At 43.9% G+C, this 23,669-nt stretch overlaps 1 protein-coding gene across 1 annotated transcript in view; it reads right to left on the reverse strand.

The window, feature by feature from the left end:
* The window catches only part of KLF7 (Kruppel like factor 7), an 85,497-nt gene that overhangs the window by 14,188 nt on the left and 47,640 nt on the right, over positions 1 to 23,669 (reverse strand). Inside the window, exon 2 of the mRNA XM_033170178.1 lies at positions 16,392 to 17,001. Within this exon, the coding sequence (XP_033026069.1) occupies positions 16,392 to 17,001 (610 nt within the window). The remainder of the gene's footprint in view (positions 1 to 16,391; positions 17,002 to 23,669) is intronic.

The raw sequence follows: 23,669 nt of genomic DNA on the forward strand, positions 1-23,669 counted from the left end.
TTATTATTATTATTATTATTATTATTATTATTATTATTATTACCACCCTACCCACATCTGGCTGGGTTTCCAGTATTTTAAAATAGGTTTAAAAGTACACATAAGAATGCCAACTTTCATATCGGTTGAATAAAAAAGTAGCAGAATAATGTGGAAGTGGGGCACAAAGTGGAAACATCCCTACATGTGGGTAGAGGAGGAGGGCACAAATACAATTAGTAATACTATTTCCCCAGACCATTGTCACACCTAGTCCCATTTTTGGTAGAAATGCTCCATCCCTACTCTGCCAGAAGTCATTTCTCTCATAACTGGGCATGTGGCAGAATTCATTTGTTAGTCCCCATAGTTTATCTACTTGTGGTGGGACTCAGAGTGGCCAAGTACCTGTTTGCTCTCCCTTCCATTGCTCATGATCCCAACAATAAGGGCTGATGAAAAATCGATAAAAATGTCTGGGGAGAAACCCGGACGTATGTCAATCCATATCAGAAGTGTTGGGTTTTCTTTAGCGAACCTTTTTTTTTGGGGGGGGGGAGATTTTGCAAAGAAAAACCCTCAACAACTTTGTACCCCACCCCCCTCCAAGTTATATACCTTGCACAGCAAACACAACTGCTCCAGCAACAAGTTATTTGCTCCGGTGCCTTGTGCAACAAATGACCTGGCCAGGTGGCTCTCTGACACTTGTTTATAAAAGACTAGTACATTAACCCCGTTAAATTAACGGGCGCTAGAACATATGTGGTCAAACTGTTGCCCTAGCAACGTCGGGGACATGCGCAGAGCCGACTGAGCGGCTCTCGCTTATCTCGGTTTTTTTTCTAACAACGCGAGAGCCGCATGGCGTAGCCAGCTCTGCGCATAGCGTCCCTGTTGCCCTAGCAACATCGGGAACACGCGCAGAGCATCTCTGCGCTCCAACTCCCAACGGCTGTCTGTGGGGCACATGCGCAGTAGCGCAATCCCATGGACACAGGGACTGGACGCAGAGACACTTGCACTTTATTATAGGGGATGCACCTATTATGTAAACTAGATTTTATGCAGAAAACACCTGCTTAACTCCATGTATCCAGTAACAGCATCAGCTCCATGAAGCATGGACCTCCCTTTCAACTGCAAACCTGTGGAAGCAGGGAGATGCATGGCTTTATACCCTACTGTTCCCTGACCTGTTGGGATTGAGGACAGGCCACCCGTCAAAATAACAGAATGCATACCTATTCTCATGAAGACATGAATAAAAGCATCAGCTTTCATAAAGGGAAGGCGCTGGAGATAGCATTGTGTAGTTCCTGATGTTGTAAGAAAAAATCTGCCCTTATTCCCTTATGGGGTACACAAGAGCCCTTGCAAAGTCCTTTGCAGGTTCTCCATTGGTAGGAGTAAAAAACAGAGGCCAACCAGAGAAGATTGAGAAGCAAAGCAGCTAGTAAGCTTGATCTTTATTGAATATATATATATATATATATATATATATATATATATATATGAGAAAGACCTTAAAATTCTTATAACACTGACTAGGCCAGCTTAACAGACCCCATCTTATCAAGAAACTGAATCAACCCGGCTCCTAGCCATCTTCCTTCTAGGATAAAAGGATCCATCGTTTTCTACAGCAACTTGAGACTTTCCAACACTGATTTGCCACGGAAGTGAATAATTCCCTTGGTACCCAATTCAACGATCCAAGATCTAACGTAACAAACAAAATATCTTGCAGCCACTAATTGGGGTGGCCTTCAGCGATACCAGCTGAAAAATATGACCCAAGATGGATAGTCTTGACAGTGTACAGTAGTGCTGCATGAAAACCATTGCACAGAGGCTGTTGAAGCCTTCTGGAGTGTATTCTGACTTATCTCAGTGTCAGATATCCCTCTAACATCTATGATAGCTGAGCTCCGGGGGCATTCCAGAGTGGCTTTGCCAAGCACTGAGACCAGCCTTCTTTTCAGATTCTTTTCTTTTGTAACATGAGCTGCCTTGCTGCCAAATGTCAGACAGTGTCTCTTTGTGTTCCCAGGCACTGCACGCTTGCTTACTGTATGCAGTGCAGAGGACAAAACAGAAAGACAAAGGGAAACGTGACCTTTAAAAGCCACTGCCTTGACCCTCAGACCTCAGCCAAGATTCGGCTGCTCCCCTGCCCCTCTTGACAGCTAGTCAAAAACTTCAAAGCAAAATGCAGGGGAAGGGAACAGTGACCACCTCATTACATGAGAAAAAGAACACAAGAATACCTCGTTAATGCTTTCCTTTCCCTGCAAACAATTAAAGAAAGCATCACTTGGCTATCTCATCCTCTGTTAAGTGCAATGGCCTCAAGGAAAAAATAATAATCTAAATTTAAATTTCTTACGGCAAGGATTGCTTTTTCAAAGGCATGTTACAGTTGCATTCCACAGACTGCAATCTGGGTTTCGGAAGTGCTAAATCTTTCCCCATCACCAAAACAGAGAAGGTGGGACCTTCTCACATCATGCTGTGTTTTACAGTCAGGGAGCAGAAGAGATAAACATTTAAGGAACGAGTGCAGAAAACGGATTCTGAGAGGTAGCTTTATTGTATAGTCACAATACAGCCATTCTGTAGCATCTTGCAAAAGAAGCAGAAGGGCCTAGGTTGGATTCAAACTAGGAGCTGAACGTTCAACATCTATTCTTGCTTTTTCACATAGGTAAAGGTAAAGGTAAAGGTCCAGTTGCGGACGACTCTGGGGTTGCAGCGCTCATCTCGCTTTATTGGCCGAGGGAGCTGGCGTACAGCTTCCGGGTCATGTGGCCAGCATGACTAAGCCGCTTCTGGCGAACCAGTGCAGTGCACGGAAACGCCGTTTACCTTCCCGCCGGAGCGGTACCTATTTATCTACTTGCACTTTCATGTGCTTTCGAACTGCTAGCTTGGCAGAAACATACTGTACTACTTTTCTGAGATGTTGCGGGATAAAATCAGGAAGCTAAAAGAGGGCAAGTTACTTTCATGTAATACCCACCTACAGCCACCTGTTTAGAACTGAAGCGGCTCTGATCTATTTATAATTTCTGTGCTTTCAATTGAAAAAGAGCTTTGAAGATTGCGTTTGCCATCCCAACAACTCTGTAAAAGCAAGCTCGCCATTACTGCTATTCTACAGGTATTTTTTTTTCTAACTAACTGCCTGCTCAGCTTTCCACCTCTGCATGAGCGCAGCAGGACAAGCAAGGACACAAGTTTCCAAAAATCCAAGTCTCTTTGGGTATTTATTTAACAAAATTAAACAAATTATTTAAAAAGGGGGGAACCCTCTAAGTGGTTGTTTTCTATCCACATCCATACACAATCTGTAGTTTTCTGGTAGTAGTAGTAATAATAATAATAATAATAATAATAATAATAATAATAATAATAATAATAATAATAATAATAATAATAATTTATTTATACCCCGCCCTTGCCCGCCAAACCGGGCTCAGGGCGGCTAACACCAATAAAATCACAACAAAAACATAAAACAATTCATTAAAATACAGATTAAAATACAATTTAAAATTTAATCTAGACTGCAGCCTCATTTTTAAGTAGCCCACCAACCACACCAAAAGAATGAAGCATCAGGGTTAAACTGAAACCAACCCAAAGGCCAGGCGGAACAGCTCCGTCTTGCAGGCCCTGCGGAAAGATGCCAAATCCCGCAGGGCCCTGGTCTCTTGTGACAGACCGTTCCACCAAGTCGGGGCCAGTACTGAGAAGGCCCTGGCCCTAGTTGAAGCCAACCTAGTATCCTTGTGGCTCGGGACCTCCAAAAAGTTATTACAGTTATTAAAGTTATTAAGAACTTTAAGTTCAGAGCATATGCCTAGATTCAATCTCAGGTGTCTCCAGTTAGTCCGTAGGTAGCAGGTATGCTAGGAAAGACCCCCCCAACTAGATTTCTTGTACAGCCACTGCCGGTGCGAAAAATACTGAATTTGATGGTCTGATTCTGTATAAGGCAGCTCCATTCGTTCACAATTCAAGATTAATGCTGCTTTTTTTTCTAGCAGACAGTAAAGTGCCATGGAGACTCTGTGTTAAATAGCTCTTCCTTCTCCTCCACTCACCAGGCCAGACTCTATTTGGTGACAGATCAAGGGCACTTTTCAGATCAAAGTGATCTCGTAGCCTGGCCTGTAGGACTGAGTATCACACACACCTAAAAAAACCCACTATTTAGTCATTTATTTGCTACTGCTTTTGTTCAAGATAGTGAACAAAATACACCAACAAAGGTCACAAAAATAGCTAACATGTATACAAACAATCAATTAAAAGGAGGCATTAAAGAAGAGATAAAGTAACAGCAGAGATACAGAACGCCCCTCGTGATTCACTGTGATCTCAGCCGAGCATCACGTGGTGAAGTGTAACAGCAAAGACACTCAGCCAGCTAAGGCAATCTCAGTTTGAATCTCACTCAAGAACCCAACACAGCCCCTCTACCTGCAATGCAGAAATAAGACTGACCTACCTAATCGGTAAGAGTCGTGTTCATACATAGCAATAAACCAAAGTTTGTAATAAACCATAGTTTAATCATGAATGTGACCGCCCGCACAGTCCTTCGAATTCTTGGTTTATTTCTGGCTTTCTAGGTTTTGAAGCAAACCACAGTCCACTTTTGGATTACACAACAAGCCAAACTATGGCTTGTTTGAAGCATATACGTGCTACGTAGGCGTGGAGGGAAGCCTGCCTTTCAAATGTAACAAAATGGAAGCCCTACAAATTAAAATTGCTCCAAATTATCTTGAAGTATTAAGGTTCTTCTAGTTTGATGTGTCCCAGAATATACTTAACATTCATACTCATGACAGATTTGTATCTTGGCCCAAACCCTCTGAAGTGAGTTTTTGCCATAAATGGATTTCTAAACAAATTCACCAAACAGCTGAGTATTTAAAAATCTGGATGTATGCAGTTATAACCTTAGTGTTTTCCATTTCCAAAAGCTAGAAATGGAAATAATTTCACCTTTTCATAGTACTAGTAAATTAATGATTTACGATGCAATTATTCCCTCTAATATCCTGGATGTGAAATCCTCTGGGACCTGCATTTAATCTTAAAACACATTACAGTATGTAAAAGTAGGATTCAAAGATGGAATAAAACAAATTGTTGTGACAAAGAGAGAAAGAGTAAACAACCAACCAACCAAACAAACAAACAAACAAACAGATACAGCTGTTTAAAAGAGAGATTTTGGAGATAAAAAATCTAACCCAAGCATAAATTATGTGTGTCATTCTTGAACCAGTCGCAGTGAAACTAACAGAAAAATCTGTTTCTGTTTCTTTTAAGATTCTTTCATTTTTGAATGTGCCTCTAGTTGATTTCATCAGGTAAGAAAAAGTGCAATTCATTACTAAGGTGGCTGGGGTATTGCACCATTCCTATTTAGAGAGAGAAATGGTGCAAGGTACCATTTTGGCAAACACCATCAAAAGCAATCCACGCAAGCACATTAATTTGAAAAATGAAGAAGAGAAACATGGCAGAAGTGTGAGATGAAAAGCAGCACACCCCCACTGCAACCATCCTTTCTGTCAACCTATTTGCTCCCACACAGTTTTGTAGAATCAGAATGCCTACCTGAGATGGAATATCACACAGCCTGTATTTGAGAGACTTGACGGGCAGATCAATGGCACCTAAAGCCACAAAAATGCCCATTGCAGGCAGATTTAGCACCAACATCCCATGCTTAACACTGGCCTGAAAGGCTGTTGTGAATTCAAAGTTCCCAATGAATGGTATGGAGGGAATGACTATAAAACAGGAATGGTAATAACTCTGCATCATCCTGCATTATGAATCGAGCCCTCTGAATTCTGCTCCAGAAAATGCCTTTTCTCCTTTCAAGCATGCTACTTTGTGGAATCTTGCAATTTATACATGTGGCAGGAACATTGTAACCATAGAAAGCCAGGACTCCTTTTGGGGATGGGGGCAGGATCCCTATATAGTGGTACCTCGGGTTAAGAACTTAATTCGTTCTGGAGGTCCGTTCTTAACCTGAAACTGTTCTTAACCTAGTTCCAGTTACAGGTGGGTAGCCATGTTGGTCTGCCATAGTCGAAACAAAATAGAAAATTATTTCCAGTAGCACCTTAGAGACCAACTGAGTTTGTTCTTGGTATGAGCTTTCGTGTGCATGCAGTGTATCTGTGTATCTGAAGAAGTGTGCATGCACACGAAAGCTCATACCAAGAACAAACTCAGTTGGTCTCTAAGGTGCTACTGGAAATAATTTTCTATTTTGTTCTTAACCTGAGGTACCACTTTAGCTAATGGGGCCTCCCGCAGCCGCCACACGATTTCTGTTCTTATCCTGAAGCAAAGTTCTTAACCCGAGGTACTATTTCTGGGTTAGCGGAGTCTGTAACCTGAAGCGTCTGTAACCCGAGGTTCCACTGTGCAACACCTTCTCTGAGCCCTCAACACGGGTATGAAGCCTCGCTGCAGCCAATCTCGCCTTGACGTTTGGGGTTAATTCACACATTACTTGATTACCCAACATTTCAATGAATCAACTCCACTGAAAAACTCTACATAAGGGGACGGAATGTTATCCTTTCTGTGGGAATTGGATCTGTGAGACCTCGCAACACGCAAATCACTGCTTCGTGCATTTCTGAGTGGAGGCAGCAGGCGACCCCTTTTGTGGCAGCTACCGGTCATTCCCATTTAAGGAATGAAAAGGAGCTGCTTCAATCAATTTACCTACATCAACGGCGAATCACATCCCAAGTGGCTCTGCCATTAAAGCGTCCGTGACAACCTTCACATGTCATTCTGCATGTAATGTGAAGCATGAAAATAAGGGAAAATAGACTCTTCCCTCAACATCGGCAAAGAACGCTTCTTAGAAAGAGTAAAATGTCTCAGAGGGCTTAAGCTAGCCGCACTCAATTATCACACACCCTCGCAAGCCCATGTGCAGGAAAGCAACGATTCGTCGCATCTAGCCCACTGACACAACACATACTGAGAAAAGGTACATTATCCTTCCCCTGCTAGTCACTTCATGAAAGGGGCAAAGCTTCCTCAATTCCAATTCCGTTTTACAGCCTGTTCTTTTAAGCTTAGCAGAAAAAAAGAAGCTTGAGGCACCTGATGTGCGTTAAGAACAGAAGGATTTTGTTGGGGGGTGTGTGTGGAGGGAGAATTGGGAGACACAGGTGCCAGGCCTTCTGTAGAATGTGCACTTCTGCTCCATTAATTGCTGACATATCCTCTCCCCCCCCCCCACCCTCCAACTCAGCCCCTCGGGAGAACAGCAGAGCAGCAGGCCCAGACTGGTACCCGGCAGCAACACCAGCAGCAAAAGTAGACAATTAGGTGCCAGAAGAAAAGGGATGGGGGAGAGAAGATGCAGTTGCCTAGCAACCAGACAGCAGAAGCAGCTGTGTAGCAGGCCCAGGCTGGTACCCAGGCACTGACAAGCTAGCCAATTAGCACACTGTATTTAATGCTGATGTGGTTTCCTAGCAACAGGATGCAAAAGTCTGTCTGCGACACAATCTTTCCTCACATTTCTCTCCCCCCCCCCCAATCCCTCATTCAAACCATTACTTTCTTTTCTTTTTGCCCTAATTGACAACTCTCTGCTGCTTTAAATTGCCATTATTATTTTTTCTGTCCCTGGAGAGGTTAGGAGAACTTAAAAAAAGAAGAAGTAATAAGAGCTTTTAGTTTCGACTTCACTTTGGCACTAAGAGCTCCGGATATATGACAAGCCAACAGCTGCAAAACCAGCAAATAAGGAGCAGGGAGGCGTCAATATTTCAACCCACTGTATAAGCTTTTCTTAGAATATCATTCACAATATGGTAACGGCTAGCTTGGACCACCCCTCTTGCATTGTTTCGCTGTATGGCAAAAAACCTTCCTGTTTAGGCAAGCATCAGTTTTATTGGATAGTCAGTTGTCTCCCCAATTTCATTATAACACATTTGGGGAGGAATTTTATGGTATGTTGTGATGGGTTTCAATTGTTGTTAACTGCCCTGAGTAGCACCTAGGCACAAAAAAGGCCAGAATATAGATTTTTATATGATTTTGCATTTTTTAAATATTTTATCTAACAGAAATCTATTTACGACCTTGTCTGTTAGTACACAGTGCAGATACCAATATTTTGTGGATCTGTGTATTTTTTGGGGTGTGTGTGTGTGCAATCATCAGACCGAACACAAAAGACTAAATATTACCAATATGGTGAGGTGAGCTTGTATCCACTGTCACATATTGAACAGGCTAGATTGATCCACAGAATAATACACATAGCAGTAAACCTGTACAAATGTGGCTTCCCTAAAACATGAAGCGACTGTACGCTCCTCACCAGAGGAATCTTGACGCACTGCAGTTCAGAATCTTTGCCCCATTATTCTTGGCAGCCACTGGTATTCCCCAAGAGCTGGTTTTGGCCACATGTTTATATTCTCCCCAATCCAAAACTCTTGATCAGCTTTATTTGCCTAACACGGTCAGAGTAGGGTGCAATCTACACACAAATAAAAAAACGTTCTGAAAATGCTTCTTCTTTTTAAGTGTTATCTTTTAAAAAAACAAAAACAAATTTTCCATAAGACTCACCATCGCTATCTAACGTCACATTGTATATATTGTATTCAAAACACACTTTAAATGTTTTATTTGCAGCTGTGTAGCTGAGTCCTAGTTGTCTTTCTAGTCCAGTATTGTTTACTCAGCTCTCTAGGGTCTTGGGCAGAGAGAGCGCTCTCCCATCATCTGCTTTGTGCGCCTTTAAAAAAACTGGGGATGCCAAGAATTTAAGGTGAGGCCTTATGCACATGAAAGGTAAGCCCTACCAACAATGGTCCCTTCAAACCCCCCCCCCCCTCATTTTTGATGGACGTTTTGTTGGTGTGACCACCAACACATGCCCCTCTGAGCACTTAAGGAGGCAAGTGCCCTAGTGCAAAGATAAGGGTTTGCAGTGCATAAAATCCGCACAATGATTCTGCGTCGTTTTCCTGCATCCCATCAGTGATGCCTTTTCCTCGCAGCCATTTCAAAAGTGCATTGCGTTTGCACCAAAGTTTATTCGAATTAGTTATGCCGCTTGAGCCGCTGTGTGAGTTAAAATGAAGCAAAAAACCAAAACAACTCCAAGCCCCTTTCATCTTCAAGGAATCATAGATGTTGGCAACTGAGCCCAAGGCCTGGTTCCTTTGCATAATTTATGCTATTAATGTTTGTTACCACCCCTTTACTCTCTCTCTCTCTCTCTCTCTCTCTCTCATTTTACATCTTCAGGCGCCCATCCCCTGCTAGGACTCCCTAGGTGGCCACTCTGGATTCCAGATCCCAACAGGATAAGGCTCCTCATCAGCCATCTTGACAGGCGTGCCTCACCTGGGGCTCAGCTGACTGCTCTCCCCTGCCTGCCCCTCCTTGCTGCCATTAACTCTTTCTTGACCCAGTGTTTCTTCCCTGTTGCATCAGTCACACCACTCTTCCATCACATCGTGCTGTTTCTGAATAGCTGGAGTCTGTGCCCTAAGCTGGCTCCCCGTTCCATTTGTTTCTGCAACAAAAGCACGACAAGTCTCTACAAGGTGCTGGTCTAAGCATCATTTCAGGTTCGCATTGAGGCTCGAGCCAAACTAACCCTTCCATAGAAGGGTTTTCATCTAATTTTTAGGGCATTTGTTGTTGTTGTTGTTGTTGAGTCATTTAGTCGTGTCCGACTCTTCGTGACCCCATGGACCAGAGCACGCCAGGCACTCCTGTCTTCCACTGCCTCCCGCAGTTTGCTCAGACTCATGCCAGTCGCTTCAAGAACACTGTCCAACCATCTCATCCTCTGTCGTCCCCTTCTCCTTGTGCCCTCCACCTTTCCCAACATCAGGGTCTTTTCTAGGGAGTCTTCTCTTCTCATGAGGTGGCCAAAGTACTGGAGCCTCAGCTTCAGGATCTGTCCTTCCAGTGAGCACTCAGGGCTGATTTCCTTCAGAATGGATAGGTTTGTTCTTCTTGCAGTCCATGGGACTCTCAAGAGTCTCCTCCAGCACCATAATTCAAAAGCATCAATTCTTCGGCGATCAGCCTTCTTGATGGTCCAGCTCTCACTTCCATACATCACTACTGGGAAAACCATAGCTTGAACTATACAGACCTTTGTCGGCAAGGTGATGTCTCTGCTTTTTAAGATGCTGTCTAGGTTTGCCATTGCTTTTCTCCCAAGAAGCAGGCATCTTCTAATTTTGATATTTTCTAATTTTTTCCCATAAAAATACCTTGCTTCCCTTCTTAGACAATGGCACATTTATACTCTGTGAATTCCTTTTTTTTTTTGCTTTTGTTCAACCTAAATTAGCTCTCCTTCTGTCACTTGCTTCACTGGCATTTGCAGAGATGGAACTGGAAAATTCTCTCCCCCCCCCCGCACCCTCTAGAAGCCAAACTGTCACTGCTTGCAGAAGTATCTGCCATGCAATTAAAACAGGGGACAAATGTGTTAAAGCTAGATTTATGCCCCCAGTCAATTAAGCACCAGTTCTATTTCAGCTCCTCACACCCATGAAATAGGTGCTCTTTCTTCCAACTGCAGGCCTCACCTTCCCCTGCCACCCAGAGTGCTCTTTCGCACATATTTTCCCATATGACAAGCGACTTCTCCATTTTACTCCAGGCCAAAATCCGGTTCCACCTTTTTGCACGTTTGTCCTTAGCAACGTCTCCTTGGCGCAACATAAATTAGCACCACCACTTAAAAAAAAAAAAAAAACCCTTCAGTTTACTGAGACCAAAAAAATAATAATTAAAAAGAGGGATCTGTTTCTTGTTCTGCTCAGCTGAATTGAACTATTTTCCCTACACAGTGGCTCAACCAAACAGTTGCATTCCAAACTCTTCATATGCCAGAAATTACAATATTCAGAGGGAACTGCGCCTCGTGCCAAAGTCAGACCATGGATCCATCTGGCCCGTAGTGATTGGTAGTGGCACACCACAGTTTCAGACGTGAACCACTCGGAGCCCTGCCTGGCGGAATCAAGGACCTTGGACCCTTGGTTTGCAAAACATGATCTACCGTTGAGCTATGTGTGCCTGTGTTTTAACAGAGTGGAAGATTACGAGTCATGGGGGTGTGGAGAGGGCGTGTATGAACTTAACAGCGCTGAGTTTATGTTCTGATTGCTATTTCCTGAATGTTAACATTGCTTTATCTATATATATAAAAATGTTCCCATTGCGTGTGTGCGTGCGCGACACCACCTTGCTCCGTAACCACTGCACCAAACAGCATCAAATTAGGACAAAGCGTAACATGACCATCGAGGAAGGATCTAGCATAATAAAAATTAAAAACACACACGCCTGTCATGCCTAAAATATAGAATAAAGGCAAAAAAAATTGGCGCACACATTACGTGTCACCAGCAACAGAACTGAAGACTCCAACAGCATCCAATAGAAAGGCGGATTGCCTGTTGACGTCGTCAGACCTGCGCCCAAAAGAAAACCCCGTCCACCATTTAATAACTGCCATCTGTAAGCACCCAAGGACTTTCTGACACAAAACTGCTTAGTGGAAATGTGGAAAAAAGACGGAGCAGGAGGCAGGGCAGTTGCGGAAGAGAGGGGGGAGAGAAAAAATGCGGGAGCAAAATAAGGCTGCCTGAGAGGTCACAGTGAGTAAGACCGGCTCTGAGGGGATTTTGTCGCTGGGGTGCGTAATTTTGGGACTGGGGTGAGGGAGAATGCTCTTTTTAATGGCGTAGAGATGGGGCCAGTTAATTGTGAGGAGGGGGGTGTTTGTGTGTGGGGGGTGCGCTTTTACAGTAAAAAAAAAAAACAGAGCAAGGCCCGCAGTAGGCCTCCATAAAATGGCCAGTGCCCTCACTTAAAATGGCCGCCACAACTTCGCATGATGAACACACAGTCCCAAGTGATCAATACCACCGGACCAGCCCCTTGCTGACCCCTACTCTACAGGGACAGGGAAGAACGAAAACAGGAGCTTCCAGAATACTTTCGGGGTCATAATTTAAAAAAGAAAAAGAAAAAAAAACCACAGCAACGCGTGGCCGGGCAGCTAGTAGATTATAAATGCTGTGTTGGTTTGTTAAATCATATAATATGACTTTGGCTTTAATTGTGACGTTTAGCTTATTTTTTTAAAAAAAAATGTTAAGTGTTTTACAGATCGTTGTTGTTTCATTCCATATGGTTTATGCTGTATTTGCGATGTTTTACTGTTATCGTTCTTTGCTGTCAGTAAGCCGCTTTGAGATTCATTTGAACGAAAAGCGGCACAGAAATATAATGAATCAAATGAAATGAAAAACCCTCCCTTCTCCCTGTCCTCTCCCCTCTCCTTCTGCTTGCCTCAGTCCCCTCGACAGCTAGAGACCAGGTGTTTTGTGCTTTGGTTTGCTTTTTTTTTCCTGCACAGGGATTGTCAACTTTGCAGTCAGCGGAACGCATATGGATCTTCACGGGAAACACCAGGGTGCATTCTGTGGTCACCCCCAAGGCCGCCCCCTACAGCAAATCTCATCTGTCCACCAGAGTTTGCAACATGATGATTGCTTGAGACGCACCCGTTCCACTGAGTGGCTACTGCAAGAGACACTGCATGGGAGAAGAAACCCATCCACTAATGTTCAAGGAGAGAGAAGCCTTTGTCTTTCTGTTTTATTGTAGAGATGCGGAGCAATTACGCCACACAGAGCCTCCTCTTCTCCTGCACATGAGAGCGCTACCAGCAGCCAAAGGGGAAAATAATATCTCACAATCTTTTCAGACCTTCAGTTCAGCTGTCAACTGAGCCAAGTGGCTGGCAGCCATTGGCGCTGCCAAGCATGTTCACAATTGACAGTGTATTACGCTGATGATGGTTCCAAGAAGCCACGGCTGCGTGGAAAGACAAAGGGCCCGGCAAAATAACTGCTCCGCGGCTGTAATCTTGGGTACGTGCGCTTGGGATCCTTACAATACACCCCAAAATTTCCAAACCACACCCCTTTAATACTTCCTATTTTGGTTTTGGAGGCAATTTAGCTCTCTTCCTGCATAAGTAATGCTAGCCTTATTGTTAAGAGGGATCAGACAGTGCAGATTGAGAAAGGCAAGCCGTGTAAACATAAGCACAGCTGTTCTGGGTCAGACTTCTGGGCCCACCCAGCCCAGTATCTCATTTGCAATAGCGATCAGGTCCAGAAATGTAACTACACAAGAGAGGTGAGAGTGTGCTTCATTCTCCGTATCTAGCATGTGAAGGTGTCAGGGACAACACAGGTATAGGAGGGCTATATCCTGCACATAGCCACTGACCTTCTTTCTCTTTCCGATGAATTTGTTCAAGAGCTGGGGGAGTCAGAAGGTAGATTGGGATTCACTGGTAGATCTCTGGGTCATGTGCATTTGAATGTCAAGGGAAAATTCCCAACTGAAAGCTACACAAAAATCTCCCCTCGCTAAATTTAAAGAAGAAAGCTTAGAACAGGACCAGGAAAGATGGAGTTCAGTTCTGAAACTAAATACCAATTCTACATCTGAGTACAAGCTCAGTAGGAATCATGCCAGAACCTTAATTTCAAGGGTGTGTCCGCTCCCCGGTGTCATTCTTTTACACCTGGTTTCACCTTTTGTTCAAATAAGTTCTAGTCCTGCATGTCTGAAGTCTGCCAGCTGATGACCTAGAGCACGACACATATAAACTTTCTGCTGCTAGTCGACTGCTGCTAGGAAGTATCAATCTGACCAGTATCAGGTTTGAAAACTAGACTCACTGAGAGTCACCGACACGTGGACCAAATGTCCATGAAACCCAAGGCCCTTGCTCTTCCCACACCAGACCATTCAAATACCAGCCTAAGCTGATGGACAAAAGTGTGCCACAATCAGATAACAATGCTCATCTACACCTTATGATTAAACTCCTGCCAATGGCAGGAGAAGCACTAATACTAAACATGGATTATATAGCACTTTAGGGACTTTACGTTAGGAACACAGGAAGCTGCCTTTTATGGATTCAGACCATCGGTCCATCTAGTTCAGTCATCTACACCAGGGCTGAGGAACCTATAGCCCTTAGATGCTGTTGGACTACAACTCCCATAATGCCACCAACTCCCAGCTCCGTGATGAGCACTTTGATGTGATGTCCAAACTGACAAAACATAGTTATGAGCATCATTTTGCTAATAGTTTGGATTTTAAATTATTATTAAAGCAAACCATGGTTTGGTGTGCTGCTGGAACGGAACCCACAGTTTGCCCAGCACTGCATGGAAAGCATGTGGCCAAGGTGATCCTTGAACAAGGGATGATTTTAAGCCAGTAACAATGCAAAAACTCAACGGCACAGAGAATAGTTCAGTCTTTGAAAATCCTCCGCATAATATTAATTTCTACTGGTCCAGGAAATTTATCTTTATAAGGGTGGAAACCTATCTCTAGGAACTCTCTTTTATAAAGACATGTTAATGGCATAGTGGCATTATCATCAAAGACGGCATGTTCAACAGCAAAATTGAGGAAACTGACTCAGCAGTTCCTTTAGAAGCAAAAAATAGCACAGCAGCCATGGAGCTGCATCATCCTCATGAGGAAAGCTGAGAAAGAGAGCAGAGACATTAATCAATTGCAGAATTATTATTTTGAGAAATGTTCTGAGAGTAGAGAGAGTGTAGAGAAAGAAGACGGGAATAGCTCAACTCATGTAATCCGAATATTTAGATGGGAAAGAGCTTATGGAGTACTGGCTGTTTAAAAGCTCACTCATTTCAATTTTGACACGAGAGCTTTTGCAATCCACATTGTGCATACTAAGACTGTAGAGTTCAACTAGAGGTTTATACCGTGGGCCTCCTTGAATGTCTAAAATCATTTCTAACGTGATGTAGTTCACACAGCGAAAAGCTCTACAGGAAGAGAATACAATTTGCTAGAGAGAAAACTAAACTTTGACTGGGACACCTGGAATCAAACTTGCGGTCAGCCATAGATATCTGTGGCCTTGGGCAAAACACCTACGTCAGCTGCCACATCTGAGCATGGGAAAAAGCAACAACCTTGGCAAGATTACCCTGGAAAGAATTAAGGGGGTGGTAAGTGTGATGGCATGTTAACGATGATGATGCAAAACCAACAGCGCTCAACAAAATTATTCCCAGGAAAGGAAGTTTTGGGGTGTTTCTCTGCAATTATTTGAAACATTTTTTTAAAAAAAAGACTCTTAAGATACTGAGAGGAAGCGCCAGCTCATAGGCGTAGAAACACCACCGCCCAGAAAAAATTACTGTGTCATTTCAACTACCAGCCTAAGCACATATATGCACCTTTATAAATAATCACTATACAGTAGTTTAAACAGAAATACAGTATGTCTCAGCACAGTGGGAAATTCTGTGACCTGTATGTTTGCTCAGTCTGCTGTCCAGATGTCAACTGTTTGTGGGATGGGAACTAGGGTGCAGGGAAGGTCTTTTGAAGTTTACATTTCTTTTGACAATAGGACTAAAGCCGTTTCCTTCAAGGTTTTTTTTTTACAGAATCCTATTAGTTCAGACTTCACCGCTTGAAATGCATGCGACCATTACAAAGCTAAACTGATTAGAATCCAGCCCACTCTTCTGTCCACAACTCATTCCATCAAAGAACTGCCAGACTCATAAACCAGGTGTGAAAGAAAGGCAATTCACTCAACACCCCCCCCCCCCCCGAGCTAATAGCATTGACAGTGCATTAATCCAGCTACATTAATCCACATCATTCACGGAGAGAATATAAGATATACTTGGAGGTGCTTTCTGTGACCAAAATACCGGTATACAAATCTAGATGGTTCAAACAAATAGCAAAAAGCTTTTCACATCCGATGACCTGTGCATCACATTGGCCGTATTTGCATGTAACAAGTAATCCAGATTTCACAAAAATGTGCTCCCAACATGCTCTCACTTTGCCCCTCCCCTGGCACGAACGGGGTAAACAAACCAGTAAACCTTGGCTTTCCATTACCTACAAACTCAGGATCATGGTTGAAGCCCTGGTTGCTTTGTACGCTTGCGGATCGTGTCTTGCAAATGCTGCTTGCTCACAGTAAACCAGAAGATGTGGCATATACATGTGAGCACAGGCTTTGCATCTCCAATGTTTTGGGGGAATTCTGAAATGCGTACCAAATGCAGGGAAACCTGAGACTCTTTCAGGGGTCTTCCAGGCGAGTAAGGTCATCCTCAGATAGAAAATTCCCACCCCCACTTCAGAAACACATGGAAGACATTGCTCCAAGCCAACTCTCATCTAGGGACTTCAACTCTGAACGCAACAAACAAACAAAGGAGCAAGCATGAGACCCAAGCATCCAACATAAGTACCTGTGTGAGTCCTCTGGTGCGCTTTTAAGTGTGAGCTCTTTGTATAAACCTTCCGGCACCCATTAAACTGACAGCGATGAACCCTCTTCTTGTTTTCCGGCAAAGCATCTGTCCCTGTCCCTCCTTGCTCGCTGTCACTGAGCGCACACTTTGTCGTGCTAGCCGGTGCTACCACACCGACTTTTATAGAGCTGAGGGAGGTCTTCTTTGCAATTAACTTCAGCGTAACTGTGCCATCCACCGCGGAGACAGTCTGTGAGGTTTTTACAAGATGGCGACTGAGCTCAGGGGAGGAGGGAGGCGTTAGTGAGGTCACTGCGTTGAGTTGGGCCTGGTTAACGGCAGTATAGCCCTCTGTGGAGGAGCTGGTAGGCTGCAAGCTGAGGCAAGTCTCAGACAAGAGTTTGTCCCGCGAGACGATAACGTCCATGTTGGAACTCTTGTCGCAAGGACTCATGTCTACAGGTAACAAGAGGGGGTCCAGCTGCTGGATGCTGTCTTCTGTGTCTTGAGCCGAGGCAGTGTGGAGGAAACAGTCCAAATCATCACCAAAGCTCTCCGATATCTTCCTGGGTTCCGTCTGAAGGTAGCGTTCCAGCTCAAGGCATGTCTGCAGACAGAGAAGGAAGACGTCATTAGACCACCCAATCCAACAGTTGCCACTGCCGAGAAACAGAAGACACACACAGGGATAGGGAACCCATGGCCCTCCAGGTGCTGGTTGATTCCCATCATTGGCAAGGCCAATGGGAATGATGGGAAGTGTAGCTCAGCAATATCTGGAGGGCCACAGCTGCCCCATCCCTTCCCTAATGGGCGGAAACATATGGATAGGCCAAAACAGTCATAAGAAAAGAAAGGAGAAATAAATTGTCTGCTGTGCTATAGCTCAGTCTGTAGAGCATGAGACCTTTCGTCTCACGGTGGTTGGTTCAAAGACCCATGTTGGGTGAGAGATTCCTGCATTGCAGAGAGTTGGAGATGACCCTCAAGGTCCCTTCCAACTCCACAATTCTATGAATTTCCCCACAGAATAACAGCTACAAATGCCACTTCTCCTCCATGCTGGGAGGAAGACGGAGGCCCTTTTCCAGTTGCCGAGCAACCCCAGGAGCCACCACTTGTGAATCAGCCCCCAAACGTTAGGAGGCCGGGCCACAATCAGTCAAACTCCTTCCCCTCCCCGATCCACCCGAAATGTTTTCTTAGCACACAAGTAGACTATTTGCAGGCCGCAGTTGCAGTTTCTCTGGGGCACAAATACCAAACAAGGGAAGCTTTAGTTTTTGTGGGGTGGGAAGGCACAGGAACCGCTCCTCTGCAGTGCAAAACCAGGTTGGTTTCGGCCCAGTGGCTCATAGCTCCATTCAGCAGGGCAAGAGGAACCAGCACGGAAAGCTCCTTGAGGCTCTGCTCAGAACCGTTGGCTGTTGGTGTAAATGCCAGGCCACCGGGACAGAAAAGTGGGGTGTCTAAAGTGCTGTAACCATCCATTTATATAGGCCAGCCTTCTACATTTTAGCCTTTCCATGCAATGCTGAGGGTTCAATGAAAAACACCCAGAGAACAGGAGTTGCCAGGGGCGTAGCAAGGTAAATTGGTACCCGGGGGCAAAAAAAAATTGTCGCCCCCCCCCCAGGCATGGGAAGGTCAGGTGGTACCTGGTGCGGAAAATTTCCTGTCAACCCCCCCCCCATTGATTCCCCCCCGCAAAAAATGGTTTTACATTATTTCATATTTCTTACAAAAGAATAATAACTAATAATAATAATAATAATAATAATAATAATAAAACAACTTTTATTTATATCCCACCCTCCCTGGCCAAAGTCGGGCTCAGGGTGGCTAACATCAGATACATAACATTGGTATAAAATCAAATAATAATTAAATTACCTCCTAAAAACATCTCAAAATCAAATTAAAGTCTAATTAGATGGCTTTCCACAGGGTTAGGGTTGGGAACAACAGTAAAGTGTTCTCTGAACTGAAATTTCAGCCTTCACGACATAGGAAAACAGGCAAGTGAACAGCTATTTTGGTGGAGGAGGGTCAAGATATTAACCGATATGCATGAAATTTCATATATAGCTATATAATCCCTAGTATAGTAAGATAAGACCTTTGGAGCAGGCATTTTTAAAAAAATTCAAATTCCCCCCCCCCCAAAAAAATTCCCTTCATAATTTGTCACCCCCTCCATTATGGAACCCGGGGCGGCCCACCCCCCCTTTGCTACGCCCCTGGGAGTTGCTGTAACATACAAACAAGTGTAAGGTCCACTCCCCCCTGTAGAATTCAGTAAGTAACTGGTGCACATTTAACTTGTGGGCATTCAGCTTTACACGCTTGGCAAACAAAACAAAACAAAATTTAAAAGGGGGGAATGAGCTCAGGAGGGGGGGGGAGTCTTTGGCAATCCCACCCGCCATTGCACTCAATAGGGTTTGACTACACTTGATTTTGGCTTTAGGCGCAATCCCTGGAACGTAACCCCTGTGTAAGTTGAGGGCTTACTGAATTAGGAAGAGGAAGAAGAAGAAGAAGAAGAAGAAGAAGAAGAAGAAGAAGAAGAAGAAGAAGAGTTTGGATTTGATATCCCGCTTTATCACTACCCGAAGGAGTCTCAAAGCGGCTAACATTCTCCTTTCCCTTCCTCCCCCACGACAAACACTCTGTGAGGTGAGTGGGGCTGAGAGACTTCAAAGGAGTGTGACTAGCCCAAGGTCACCCAGCAGCTGCATGTGGAGGAGCGGGGACGCGAACCCGGTTCACCAGATTACGAGTCTGCCGCTCTTAACCACTACACCACACTGGGTGTTTCTTCTTTCTATCACAGGGCTGAAATATTTGCCTCTCTCTCTCTCTCACTTCCTGGCCTCGGTTTACTCTCTGCTGCTCAGAAAACCCTTAAGAGCACGTAATCCCTAGGTTAGCAAGCGTGGAGGCTGCTATGTCTACCGCCACTCGTATGAATTCTCCACTGCCTGGACATTAAAAGGATGGGTTCGGTCTCCGAACTTCCTGTGGAGCGGGGGGGGGGGGAAGAGCTGTCCCTTTAAGGCATTACTCCCCTTATGACAACCACAGTGGTCCTGACAGACTTCGAGCCTTGTCATTAATTTTCCATAAAGAACAGTTCTCCGCAAGCCCCCTTTGAGGAAAGGCCTGATGCTTCAGAAACCCGTAATTATTCTTGTCTCCCACCCCCTGTGGTCTTTGCACCTGTGTCCGTTCAAGATACCAGCTGGTCAAGCCTTGCCTTCTGCCTCTGAAACACAAAACCACCTCATCAAGGCCACCTCCCTTTAAAAGAAATAATAATTTTTTAAAAAATGGGGTGGTGGTGAGGGGGAGAGAACTCAAAATGTTGGACGGGTGGGGAGGAAAAAGGAAGGGGACAGAGTGAAAAAGATACAGCTTTCAACAACAGGAACCAAACCCCAACACACTCCATGGCTAGACAAGGTTCCGATAAGGCTGAGCGATAGATGGGTCTATTTTCAGGATACAGAAAGTACTGTATCCATTTTAAAATAAGTTTGTAAGAGGTTGCTTACATTTTAAAGCACAATGATAATCAAGCGGAGTTAGGAACGAAAGAAACCATTTGTTGCATTTTGATTGCTATGATTTCGAAGCTCATATATCAGTATTTTTTCCCCCAGGTGATGCCTGCGGCCTGTCCAGCTTTGGGGGAGAAGCTGCTATTTATTTATTTATTTTTTTATTTTTGGTGCAAATTATTATTATTTATTAAATTTGTATACTGTACTGCCCTTCACTCACAGAACTCAGGGTGGTTCGCATTATAAAACTGTAGCACAGGGGTTCCTGAACTAAGGCCCGGGGGCCGGATGCGGCCCAATCGCCTTCTAAATGCGGCCCGTGGACGGTCCGGGAATCAGCGTGTTTTTACATGAGTAGGATGTGTGCTTTTATTTAAAATGCATCTCTGGGTTATTTGTGGGGCATAGGAATCCGTTCATATATTATTATTTTTTCAAAATATAGTCCGGCCCCCCACAAGGTCTGCGGGACAGTGGACCGGCCCCCTGCTGAAAAAGTTTGCTGACCCTTGCTGTAGCATAAAAGCAAAAAATACACGGACTGAAACCCACTGAACACAGCAAGACAAAATTCTGAGTAAACCTGTGTGGGATTGTGCTGTAAGACTGTTGTGGAAGCAGCACAACCTGCCTGCCACATTCCCAAGGGTCACCTGCAAATTAATTATATGAAGCCAAACATGCGTTGTTATCTTTAGCCTTCCAGTTCCCAGAATTCTTCTGTCTTTAACACTTCGTCTGCGCCATTAGAGAAGAACTACAGATAAAATATTTGCAAAACAAAATGAGGAAGGGCCGTCCTCCTTTGAACCCCGATTCTCATCTGCCCGCTCTTTGCTACAAGTTGACGCTTTTTCATGCATTACAAGGATTCTTTCTTCACATGCAATTTTGCTGCTCCGGAAAACATCAAATACCTTACATAACCTTCTTCCTTCTCAGTCCGACATCATAAGCAAAAAAAAAAACAACACACAAAAACAGGATCTCCGGTTGCCAAGCTTATGTTATAAAACAAAATAAAAAAATAAAAAAATAAAATATGTCAACAACAAATATGTAAAACAAATACCAGATAAAGAGAGAAACGATCTAAATAATCCCACCACCATTGAAGAACGACATGATGCAATTAGTCGAAACAAAATAGAAAATTCCTTCCAGTAGCACCTTAGAGACCAACTAAGTTTGTTCTTGGTATGAGCTTTCGTGTGCATGCACACTTCTTCAGATACACTGAAACAGAAGTCACCAGACCCTTATATTTAGTGAGAGGGTGGGGAGGGGTATGACTCAGATGGGTGGTGGGAATGGGGGAGGGCAGAAGTGACCACAAAGGGGTATTAAAAAATGTAGGGCCTCCTTGAAGGTAATCCGGCCCCAAGTTGTTCAGAGTCCCAAATATGCTAATAGGAAGACCTTAAACCTGACGCACCATCTTACCCAGACCCTGTGGGACTCATGCATCTTTTTGGCTTGGTGATTTAATTTAACATGCTGCTATTATTTTCTGCAGTGTGTGTGTGTGAGAGATAGAGATAGAGAGAGATAGAGATAGAGAGAGATAGAGAGAGAGAGAGATAGAGAGAGAGAGAGAGAGATCTGTATTTTGCTTTATTCCTGGTGATTGCTACTCATTATTTTGTGTTTGCATTGCTTCATGCTATTATTAGTATTAAAAATATATATTCTCTCTCTCTCTCTCTCTCTCTCTCTCACACACACACACACACACACACACACACACACGAGATCCACCAGCATACTGGCAACCGGTGAAGCTCTTTCGGAACAAGTGTTAGTCACCTCCTTGAGCAGCCTTGCTGCCGTATTCTGTACTAGAAACTTTCTATTCTGCTGTAGAAACTTGCATTGCACAAAACATTCAGAAATGCATTAAGAATCACCTGTCCAGTTATACTCGTACCCAGTTGGCTTTGCCTGTTGCATTTCACTGCGCTATTCAAGAGGCCCACCTTTTTTGGGGTGTGCTAGTTAGCAATGTGGGGCAATTATCCCCCACCCCACCCCAGAAAACATTACTTGTAAAGCGTGCTTTATTTGTTTTTACGTGGAAATTTTTACTTCGTAAATTCATTAGTCACAATTAATGCATGCCAACTATAACATTAGACAAGCTTCAACATTCTAGCTCTGCTTGCTAAATACATGTAAACTGACACACAGCAAATTAAAGCACTCTTGGGCACCAGAAAGCTTTCCTATGCAAAGTATCCTAATTTGCATAGGAAAAATTTCCAAATCCCATTTTCCTAGGAAACCTGCTAGTGTTATAGGCCATATTCTCTCCATAACCACCAAAGCTATAAGCCTGTTATGAGTAGGGGAGCTGCTGATATGCTCAGGAAATGTATATTCCGTGCTAGATACTAGAACCAACATGGCTGTGCTCAGAAAACAGAAAGGTCCTGGTGATGGAATACAAGGATAAGTTCTGCCTAACAGATATTCACTGTGTCTGGAATGGGTTCGAAAGCACTAATGTATACCAGTGATCTGCACAAACAAAGTAACCTGGAATGGCGCAAAGTTCTTGGTCACTTTTCTTGCAGGTCTCTACGGGTGAAACTCGAAAAATTAGAATATCGCAGAAAGGTTCATTTCTTTCAGTAATTCAACTTAAAAGATGAAACTAATACATGAGATAGACTCATGTCATGCCAAGTGAGATATGTCAAGCCTTTTATTTGTTATAATTGTGATGATTATAACGTACAGCTGATGAGAACCCCAAAATAACAATCTCAACTTTGGGCTTTTCATCAGCTGAACGCCAAAATCATCGTAATTATAACAAGCAAAAAGCTTGACATATCTCGCTTTGCATGTCACGAGTCTATCTCATATATTGAACCCCAGTAGCTAATGAAAACAGTTGCTTACATAAATGGACTTTTCCATGATATTCTAATTTTTCGAGTTTCACCTGTATTACGCCAGTTCCTGCAATCTACTTGGAATTGCTGCCGGCAGCAACACCCAAGATAGTTAAGAGATTAGCCATATTTTTGGAGAAGGTTTTGTGGCTCGGTGCTTCAAAACAAAAGCCTTACTTAAAAAATACACTAAATCCAACTTGAGCCTTGGCTTTTTCCTAGCGAATATCACTGGTACCTCATACCAGTTAGATGGTGGGGAGGAAACACGGACAGCCTCTAGTAAAAAAAAAACAACCAAACCCTAGCTCCAGTTTACACTAGCACGCAGCAAGCTAAAAGAGGAGACGGATTTGTACTGTGAAGATTGATACCGAACAAAAGACACCTAAAGACAAATGATGTGGCACAGCTGCTACAAGATAAAGAGAAGTTGATAGATGTTATTCGTTGCCAGAGTCACTGCATGAAGTGATGGACAGGGTTTGAAGAAGAATGTGGTTCCTTAAAGAGAAATGTGAAGGAGGCACCTGATGGTTCCAGCTTACGGGAGGTGGGTAGAGATCCTATCTCTCTGAGGGAACCCTCGCCCAATTCCCCCTCTTCCCAGAAGTTAAAACTCAGTATCTTTGTAAAGGTAAAGGGACCCCTGACCATTAGGTCCAGTCGTGGACGACTCTGGGGTTGCGGCGCTCATCTCGCGTTACTGGCCGAGGGAGCCGGCGTACAGCTTCCGGGTCATGTGGCCAGCATGACTAAGCCGCTTCTGGCAAACCAGAGCAGCGCACGGAAACGCCGTTTACCTTCCCGCC

The sequence above is a fragment of the Lacerta agilis genome, chromosome 1, assembly GCF_009819535.1.
Source record: "Lacerta agilis isolate rLacAgi1 chromosome 1, rLacAgi1.pri, whole genome shotgun sequence".
Lineage (NCBI taxonomy): Eukaryota > Metazoa > Chordata > Lepidosauria > Squamata > Lacertidae > Lacerta > Lacerta agilis.